The following is a 10,000-nucleotide window of genomic DNA, read 5'->3' on the forward strand; positions in this document are numbered from 1 at the left end:
GCATCGATATGTAAACAAGTGAACAGTTTCAAAACCACCTTCTAAGTTGACTACATACTGGCACCGGCTTTGGCAGCTGAACAGATGGCGCGACTTTTTAGCATTTTAATGTTCACGTTTCTTCTTCTATTTGCAGGTAAATCATGTTGAAGGCAACTGTAGAGCTTAATTCTTCTAATGCGTCTAAAACATTATCTTTTTAAAAGGAATCAGCACAAAGTAGTTGATAAGCATTTAAGTAGACTTGGGACCGACTTCAAATTTTAGTTATACAGCTTTGATGTGTAGAACCACCCAAATACAACTTTAAGATTTGTTTGTTTCGGAAGTGAGTTGACGAACTCTTCTATTTGCCATGCCCTACTAGTGCTAACTTTCATAACTTTTATTTACTTTGGGTTGCGAAAACTTGGCAAATGTGATTTTCGACGTTTTTTCGGGCACTGTTTATGCACCCTTATCTCAGTTACAAATAAACAAATACAAATACTGGAAGATTGAAAAACAAAGAGGTTTCGTCTTTGGGAAGCTTTGATTCTGTCACCTGATGCCGATTCGATCGAGGGTCCAGAAACTTTGCCCGCTGTCTCGTATAAAATTATGAAACGCTTTGCCTTCCGCGATATATGGTGCTGTCACAGACCTTTTTCCTTTTTTCCCTTTTTAATTAACCACGAGTTGATACAAAACTGGGGTAAGCGCAAAATACTTCCTCTCCAGTTTCGTTGATAGTTTCGGTGAAAGTCCGCCAAACTGGAAGATGCTATTCTCATTTCTGAAGATAATACTAGTACACAACAGTTTGGTTGTTTACTGAAATATTGCTTTGGTAAAAAGCCGTAGATAGAGAGATTGCAAGCCTGTTGCATATACTTGGTACAATCAGCGACAAGTTTTTCATTTTTATCTTGTAGAGTGGCACCGTTTATTCATGGCCTGTTTCATTCACGCACGACAAAAACTGTTCATGATTTCACTCTGAGATTGTCGAGATTTGAAGGTGTTTTCATAGAGGAAGGAAGATCCCAAATGATGCCGGAAAAAATATTTTGTTTGGTTTACATGCAGAAAACTCAGTTGGAGCTATATTTCATAATTCAAAGTTGATAAACGCCCGGCCACTGAATTTTTTGTTTCTCTAGGATCTTCCAAGTGAAAGTAGTTTTCATAGCAATAGTTCTTGAAGATCCTCTTAGCACTATGACCTTCCTACCTCTTCGCAAGTTAGATCCTGCGGTTTGCGTAGACGTGACAGTTTGAATCGTGATATAGCGTCTATAGTTAATGACACAATACTTATGAAAAAAAATTAAACACGGTCTAACAGACGCAATACAATAACAATTGGAAGGGAAAGAACGAAAATTAGCTTATGGTAAAGAAATATAATTTATAGAGAAAGGATGTTACGGGCTTCTCTTGCCGCGGCCGTACGTATACTATCACCTTTTACAGTGGAAACTTGATCATTGTATAATACAATTCATTGACATCACGGCATATGAGTTAATATACCATGCTTTCTACAGATATGGTAAGCGTACGCATCAGCTCAAAATTAAAAGAAGATAAAAAAAATTCGCTGGGAAAACAAATGGTGGCAGGTGAAAATCGCGTCGCATGAGAGTAAATAAAGAAGTCGTCCGTGAACTGTTGCGAAACGCAACACAAGGCTTGTTGGCATGAAAACATGGCATGAAAACATTTCAAGGTAGCAACTTGAAAACTTTATTTTGACAAGTATAAGCACCTGTGTTAGTTTAATAATGCGAGGCAAAACAATACAAAATAAAGTCGGGAAGATTTATCCATATTTTTGAGTAGTTTAATTTTTAATACAGCAATTATTCCACTCGCGCTTGTTGATGGTTCGCGCCAAAGTACGCGATCTGACACAAGAAAACCAAGCCCGAGCTTCTTGTCGTTGTGACCACAATACTGACGGACGTTGTAGTCGAGCGAAACAAGATAGGTTGCTCATTACAACGACTGCAATTAAAAAAAAAACCTTATAGACATAGTATAACCACAGTTGTGTTCTTGCTGCGGCACTCTCTGAAGAACGAGGCACACAATACACGGGCATTCTGTAGTTTAGCCGGAAATCGTTGCCTTAAACAATACATTAGAGAAACCAATCGAGATAATATCTTCCTTCACAGTTCAATCAACCTTGCTCGTTTTTTGTTTTTTTGTTTTTTTGCATGAATGCACCAATGAAGACGGCGCAAGAAATTTCCGGTCAAACACAGTTACTTATTTCTGTTTCATAGTAATTTGTTCACCAAATCTTTTCTCTTCTTTTATAAAATATTCCTTCAATACCAAAACCCCCTTGTTCGCAAAAGATTCTGAATAGCGAAACGAATTGAAAGATCATAATCGCACCGTTGCAAATATTTTTTAACAGTCTATGAAGTAATTTTTATCTGTAGTTCTTACATGAGGAGTCCAGGAGTTGCTTCGTTTTTAAGTGAAACGCAAAATATTTGGTGTTCAGTTAGAATAACTGCGTGATAACGCCGTCTGTTTGAAGAGTGAAAATGTCTGGCGTTTCCGTTGTTAGCCTACGGTCTATTGCTTTCATTGTTCAATCTGCGCCTGCATTCTTTTTTCGCAATAGTCAACGGAAATGAATGATTTATCAGGGAATAAATGATATCCGTTTCCTTTCACTGTTACTATGATGTGGTAAAAACAATTGACGGGAAAAGGCCCAAAGGTACGCTAGTTACTCAAGATATATGACATCATTAGGAAGGATGTAACAGTTGCAGAACACCAAGGTTTTTCAAATGTGTTTGGTGTAAAACAAATTATCATTGTAGAAAACGCAAACACAACGATGACACGGGGTACCAACAAGTATTGTCATTTAGCTTGCGATCGATAAATTTAACTTTGCAGTCGATCTTGTTAATCAACAATCCTGAGATTAAGAGCTTTGCGTCAGTGAACGATCATCCGTGCATTAAATTGAAAGCTGGTCTTCAGAATTATAGAAGATCAGTAAAAAATCAAAACTGAGGGCAGCTTACGTTTATCGCGAGGTTTTAATTAACAAAAAAGCTTCCCCTATCGTAAATTGGGGGATTTGTAGAAACACATGCCTAGGGGACCTAGGCCTTCCGCCTAACCGCCAACCAATTCACGGAATAAGGGACCGTACGCACTAGTTTGACAAAATTTGTTTGGCTCAACCAAAAATCCCAGCAAAAATTGTATCCACCAAATTTTCAGTTTGGTAATCGTGGCCGCACTTTTAAACTTTTTCTTTACATCACGTCGTGTAAATTGTACAGTATGTATAGTTTTCACGCCTTACAAAAATTTGTCCTGCTCCGAAGCAGGACGACGGCGCCTTTGAAGTTTGGTAAGGCTTGACAAAATTTGGTGGGAAAAAATCACCGTGAGCACTTGTATCACGGAAATGACGACAGCTTTTTTCGCAAAATAAACAAAAAAATTGCCCAGTGCGTACGGGCTTCAAATGGACTCAATTGGTTTGAACCACTAACCACCTTCCGATTTGAACTCCTCAGAGGCCAAGCAGTAACGAAATATAGTGTTACTATGATCAAATTTTTATCCCCGAATTTTTAGGTTTATCACATAGAATTCCAGGAAAGGTTAAAAACGCCGTTTACCGTTTGGAAATATCTCAATTGGTTTCGGAGATATTTAAGTTTGAAAAATGTGTAAAATATGCAAAGGAAAAGACTGATGACGTCATTCACTAAACCCAATATAACATCAAGTATATAAATACAGCTATCTCGGTCAATTTGAAGCAGAGAACATTGAAACTCCGTAGAATAATAGTTCTACAGTCCCCTCCAACCTGATTTCAATGTTTTGGTGATCTTAAGCTAGAAAAACATACAAACTCGACCTAACATATTTATATGCTTGCAGGATGATGCAGATGAGGCACCATTGGCAAATATCAAAATTGAATTGCCAAAGGTGGCCAGCAAAGCCTTTAATATCAGGGAGGTCTGAAACCCAGTATGTTGCTATAGTAACAAAAACTGGTATGCTCATATTGTGGAACCTCATAGCAAAGAACCAAGCATTTCTGATACAAATTGGCTCAGATATCTTTTTTCATCATAGTTGATCAAAATTTGGTTGAGTTTATGACATCATCACTTGACTAATTTGCACATTTTTAAAACTTGAATATCTCTGGAAAAAAAAAAGATATTTGAAAATAGTAAACAACATTCTTCTCGTGTAGACTAGATGTTTATGTCTTAAATTGGTTTAGATAGGAAAGATGCGAATTTCATCATAGTAGCACTTTAAGTTTTAGCCTTTCAAGTTAGCGAACGGTTTCTGGGATAGTGTGAAAATGTTTGCAGGGATTATAATTTAGAAATATGATTTTAATCGGTCGGTCGCTTGGTCGGTCGAATCTTCTAATGTCATCTTTCACTGATACCCGCTAGAGGTATAGCAGGACAACTGTCAGCTGATCCTAGTGATTCTTCCGCGCGTATATGTAATAACAGCTCAGGAGTAAAATAGTCCATCAAGAAATCAGAATTCGGCTGAAAGGGTTGGGTCGATTCCTATGACAAGCACTCCAAATTTTTCCGAGTAGTCATGCGTTGACATGGTCATCGAAAAAAATACATCTCTTTAGCAATTACTTTTATTCCTGCTAGAAGAGATCGCTTAATTAAGACCTTCCACGCAACATTCCCAGCGGATCAAAAAGCACCAGCCAAACCGTCCAGTTGCAACTGCGAATGATGGTGTTTTCCTCCTTTTAGCGTCGGAGGCATGCATTAATTTTATTTCGCTTTGTGATTTACTCACTTTATTCTGTGCGTCAGTTTGAATTATCTGAAATACTTATTTCCGTTTATTTTACGATTTTGCCGGTATACAGCTGCAAACCGCACTGATAAACCAAATGAATAATCAACCACTTTGCCTTCAATTACATTTTCTTCCAGCTGTGGATGGAAAAATGTTCAACCTGACCCAAGCACCGGAATACCAGTTAAGACAAGCTCTATTCCAAACGTACGATCACATGGTACGTCCGGTGTTAGGACCGTCTCAAGTGATGAACATATCTTTTCAACTGGAATTCGAGGCACTGATTGAAGTGGTAAGCATCGACTGCCGCATATATGGAAGAAGAACCTATGGGTTGACCGCACGTCGGGAGATGACATGGGTGGTTCAGTCGTTAGGGAAAAGGATTTTCTTGCCGATGGTTTGAGGTTTGAGCCGTTGTTATGGAGGCTCAAAACTTTTTCGATTCTTTCAGCACACTGTACTATTTAGAAGGATTAAATATACACAAATATATCACAAAACGTCAATGTCATGGTACAATACGAAAAAACAATAATTACTTAACAGGATGCGCTCATTACTATGACGTAATAGGTTACCGTGGAGTTTAAAGAACGATCTAAAAACACACTATACTTTGTCCTTAAAAAACACTTATATCTGAAAAACAAACTCGGGAAAATGACCCCCAGTTTTTATTACTGGAAATTGATTAGCAGGGTAGGATAAAACTCTCTGCAAAGTTGATTAAAAGAATTCGTAAGGGCGGATTTAAAGTCACTTTTACAGTTGCAGGGAAACTTGAAGGTGGCTTTGAATCCGCGCCAGGTAATTTTGCAGTTATTCCTCACAAAAACTTAGCCGCACAAGTTTCAGGCTACGAACACTAACGTGTATAACGGTGCTAAACTTTACGTGTTTAAATACATGCAAACTAACCACTGAAATCACTGAAGCGAAAGTATAGCTCAACGTGATCAACATTGAGTAGTTGGAGTCACCGTGATCAAAACAGTCATTTCCGCAAGGGAAATGTCAATGGTCTCTATTTATTCCCGTGCGGAAATGACTGCTGCTGGTGGGAAAGTAATTTTTTCGAGAAGAGGAAATTGTCTTTGATCAACTCTTTTACGCATGGCAGCAGATTAAGGCCTAAGGGTATTGAGAGGAGAATGGGAGTGTCTAAACCAAGAGACGTCGAAGTAAACAACCACCGTAAATTTGTCGTATCGATTGTTCCAATTGATCCTTCGAAAACTAAAGAAAATCACGATCTCTTTGAAAACTATAGATGCTCGTGTCGAATTTCGGTTTAGTAATTTTCGATGACCATTACCAAATCATTGTTTTTCTAAAAAATGATTGTAAATTTGTAGGGCTAAGGATAGTCCCCTCTATTAACTATTGTTGTTGGTGTTGTTTGGGGATCGAGGACTGATCAAAGTCGAGAGAGGATGAGGTAATAGAACGGATCCCCAAGCCCCATCATAGTTTTTTTAAATATATTTTTAGTTTTGCAAAGCAATTTTAAGTCCTCGTTCCCAATGCCGCGCATTTTTAAAATTTCATTACGTCATTACAATTGACCAATCAGCTGCATCTCTCAAAACAGCAGCGTAGCTAAAAAGAAGAAGCCTATGAATGGGGGATCAGTCCTCATCCTGTCTTGTTAATAAAAGTCTGTCATTTAAACAGGTGCACAAAAAAAAATGCTGTTAAAGTCTTCTTGCAAGGTCTCCCATGGAGACTTAGGAGACCTCTGCGCAGAGGAGCTATTGTAACCGCAAACTATGGTTATTTATTTGTTTTCTTGGGCAGAATAACAAGGATCAAGTCATCACGACACAGAGCGTAGTAACACAGGTGAAGCAGATATTGGTATACTGACATTTGAATTCTTGTATGCTGGTTCTAAGTTCTCGTTGTCAAAGTATCTCCACGTCACCCTAAGGACATCTGAGCTAACTATACCAAAATATTACTGAACTGAATTGCAGATTTGGCGTAATCCGTTCTTGCAATGGGAACCTTCAAATTATGGCGGAATATCTCGTATTTTTGTGGAACCGAAAAACGTTTGGGTCCCAGATATCGTCCTTGAAAACAAGTGAGTTTATTTTCTTCCATTTACACATTGCCATTAAGATCTCTTCCCTTAGCTCAATGTTGATCTGAACTTCTTCCGCTACACTTAGGTAACTAATGATAATATTTATCAACCCTAAATGAGACATGACTTCCAGGAGCCACGGCCGCTAATGAGCTTCACGGTCGAACTATTGCACACAAAACAAGCTGACGCTCTGGTGATTGCATAGTTATCAGAGTTATGCTATCTTCTTTGAAATGGGCCACCTTTACGAGAAAATTAATGAGAAGCAAAACCAACACCATCCGCAATGGGACACAAGAATTTTTTTGCGCACTAATTGTGATGTAATCGTATGCTTTGAATTCAGATAGGCTTATCATAATCATTTGCGTCATTGCAACTGCTGAGATTAATTTCGCTTGGTTTTGCGAAACTCATTTGCAACCATCCCTTAGTTTTTGTAAATTCCCGGACAAACGAGTCCAAATAACGACTCCAATTGTGTTTCAGCGCTGATGGATTGGTCGTCCAAGCAGGTCACTTGGAAAAATTCCGAACCTATGTGATATTGCGAAACGATGGACTGAATACATGGGTGTCGCCTGCAACATTCCAAAGTTCGTGTAGTCTAGATGTGCAGTACTTTCCCTTTGACAAGCAAAAGTGCAGTATGATGTTTCGCTCACTGACGGCTGATCGCACTCTTATGGACATCAGCACTCAGACAGTCCAGAGCGATAACCCTAAAGAAGGTATCTGGGCCAGGATTGTTAGCTATGTATAAAAGACGTCACACTATCCCAACACTTTAACTTAGCGTCTCACATGTCCAGAAAAAACTCGCGCTGACAGTCTCTAATCGACCCTCTTTAGACATATAAACACAGCTTCCAACCTCGCCTCGTTGGCTATTTTATCTCCTCATATCCATTGCGCACTCATGGAATAATTAATAATTGTCAATCATTAAAAACTAGATTATTGGATAATGTAATTCTAGTGTTTTGATTGGCTTAGACATCATGGTATATTATACACTTAATGTATGGTGTCGAGGGAAACAGAAGGAGCATACATTAAGTGCTTTGTGATATAGTTACACCTTTCCGTCAGCAATCGCAGCAAACCTACCCTGGATGCCACAGGTTTTTTCTCTTTTAGAGCGACGGATAGCGAGTCGCGAAGCGGCGAAAAAAACCTGTGGTATTGGCAGTTGAGAACCTCACTTTCATGCCCCGTTTGATTGACATCGAAAAAACTTAGTAAATAGCCCTTTTCACGGTTAGGTTTTCTCATTTGCATTGCAATATAATCTAGCATGTATGTGAGGCAATTTTGGGCTATTTTGTAGTTTTAACCCGAAATTGCCTCACATTAAAGTTAGATTACATTGTAAGGCAAATGAGAAAAACTAACCGTGAAAAGGGCTATTGATACGTGACATAACCTACCAATCAGCATATTCCGTTCCCACGGTACATTCGTCTTATTTACTTCGATGTCAAATTCAAAAATTCAATGTTCCATATAAAACTTCGATATCGAACATGAAAATAAAAACTCAAATTTGAAATTTGGATGCCAAAGTTGAATTTTGGCGGACATATACATAGTACAAAAATGTAGAACCCACTGAACTTTTGCTGCCTTCAAAGCCTGGATTTCCGGAACTTTGCAGCGTTTCGATTATGGCCACAGAGGGCACGAGACCCAATCAGAGTAAATCAATCAGAATACTCGTTAGACCTAACAAGTTCCTGGAGCCAATCGAATTGCTAGGGTCAAAATCTGACTCTGCCCATTTGGCCTTCTTAAAGAACTTAACGGCCTGTACCAGAGGTTTTTCCACGCCTATTCCGTCGCTCTGAGAGAAAAAAACCTCTAGCAGCCAGGGTACAGCAAAACATCCGGAGCGGGCAACAAGGCCGGACTTGTATCCCGGTCGGCATACATTTGGATTTGATCACAGTGCTCGTTTTGTTAAGTGAAAGTCTAGGTATATAACAAGAGCTATCATACCATACTGTACAAATATCAGTAACTGCAGGCATCAGTTTCTTGTATTTACAAAATTAAGTAGGGAAGATTTATCTGTAATTTGTGAGCGTTTTTAATAAAACAATTACATGTATTATATTCGTGCTTGTTGGATATGAGATGATTTATCTTATATCCAACACGCCCTCGTGAAATAATTGTTAACAGGAACCCATGACCTGGAGCCTACAACTCCCATTCTGTCATCAAACTCCCATTTCACGGCATTATTACAGACCGATCTATTATTAGACTACCGTTTGCGAGAAAAACAAGTTACTTTCTTGTAATTGGTCATCGGGCTCCTGTGGGAGTCTCGTTCGCGGGAAATTCAATCTAAAAATAAATCGATCTGTGAAAACGCCGTGACACGAACAAAATGGAGTTGTAGGCTCCGGGTCATGGGTTATTACTATTATTATTATTATTATTATTATTATTATTATTATTATTGTTACTATTATTATTATTATTGTTATTATTATTATTATTATTATGGCTCACACTTAAATTAAGATCTGCTTTCTAATTTCGTCCCAAAGACCTGAAACTCAATACGTCAAATGGTTATTGGGCCTTGAGGAGTATTGAAATAAGGAAAGAAAACTCAAAAAAGCAACGTGGTGAGTTCTCTGAAGTCGTCGTTTCGTTCTTCATTGGTCGTCGTCCCATGTATTTCGTCCTTTTTTCAATCGTGCCTTGCATGATCATCGGTTTGCTGATTCTCGTGAGCTTCTTCATTCCGGCGGAAAGCGGAGAGCGAATTGGATTATGTGCTACCATTCTATTGGCTGTAAGCGTGTACCTGCTCGTGGTCACCGAACAACTTCCGGAGCAGTCGGAGGCACTGCCTTTGATTGGTGTTTACTACACAGTGGTCATGTTTGAGATAGGACTGGCGCTGTCCGCTACTGTTTTGGTACTGAAGGCTCATCACGCGACGTCTGCGCCACCGAAGTTCCTGACTTACATAACAGGTTAGTTCTTTAAGTCCCTACTGAGTGGAGCACAAGCCACCCACAGATCGTTGCTATTTTACACTGTATTTTACATGCTTAA

General features: G+C 38.9%; 1 protein-coding gene across 1 annotated transcript in view; it reads left to right on the forward strand.

Annotated features, from left to right (window-relative positions):
- LOC138016770 (neuronal acetylcholine receptor subunit beta-3-like) overlaps positions 1 to 10,000 on the forward strand; it is a 15,575-nt gene that overhangs the window by 24 nt on the left and 5,551 nt on the right. The window contains exons 1-6 of the mRNA XM_068863957.1: positions 1 to 136; positions 4,965 to 5,122; positions 6,631 to 6,675; positions 6,810 to 6,919; positions 7,415 to 7,656; positions 9,484 to 9,918. The exon at positions 1 to 136 is cut by the window's left edge and continues 24 nt beyond it. Coding sequence (XP_068720058.1) covers positions 85 to 136; positions 4,965 to 5,122; positions 6,631 to 6,675; positions 6,810 to 6,919; positions 7,415 to 7,656; positions 9,484 to 9,918 — 1,042 coding nt within the window. The 5' untranslated portion in view covers positions 1 to 84. The remainder of the gene's footprint in view (positions 137 to 4,964; positions 5,123 to 6,630; positions 6,676 to 6,809; positions 6,920 to 7,414; positions 7,657 to 9,483; positions 9,919 to 10,000) is intronic.

Source organism: Montipora capricornis, chromosome 9 (assembly GCF_036669925.1).
Source record: "Montipora capricornis isolate CH-2021 chromosome 9, ASM3666992v2, whole genome shotgun sequence".
Classification (NCBI taxonomy): Eukaryota; Metazoa; Cnidaria; class Anthozoa; order Scleractinia; family Acroporidae; genus Montipora; species Montipora capricornis.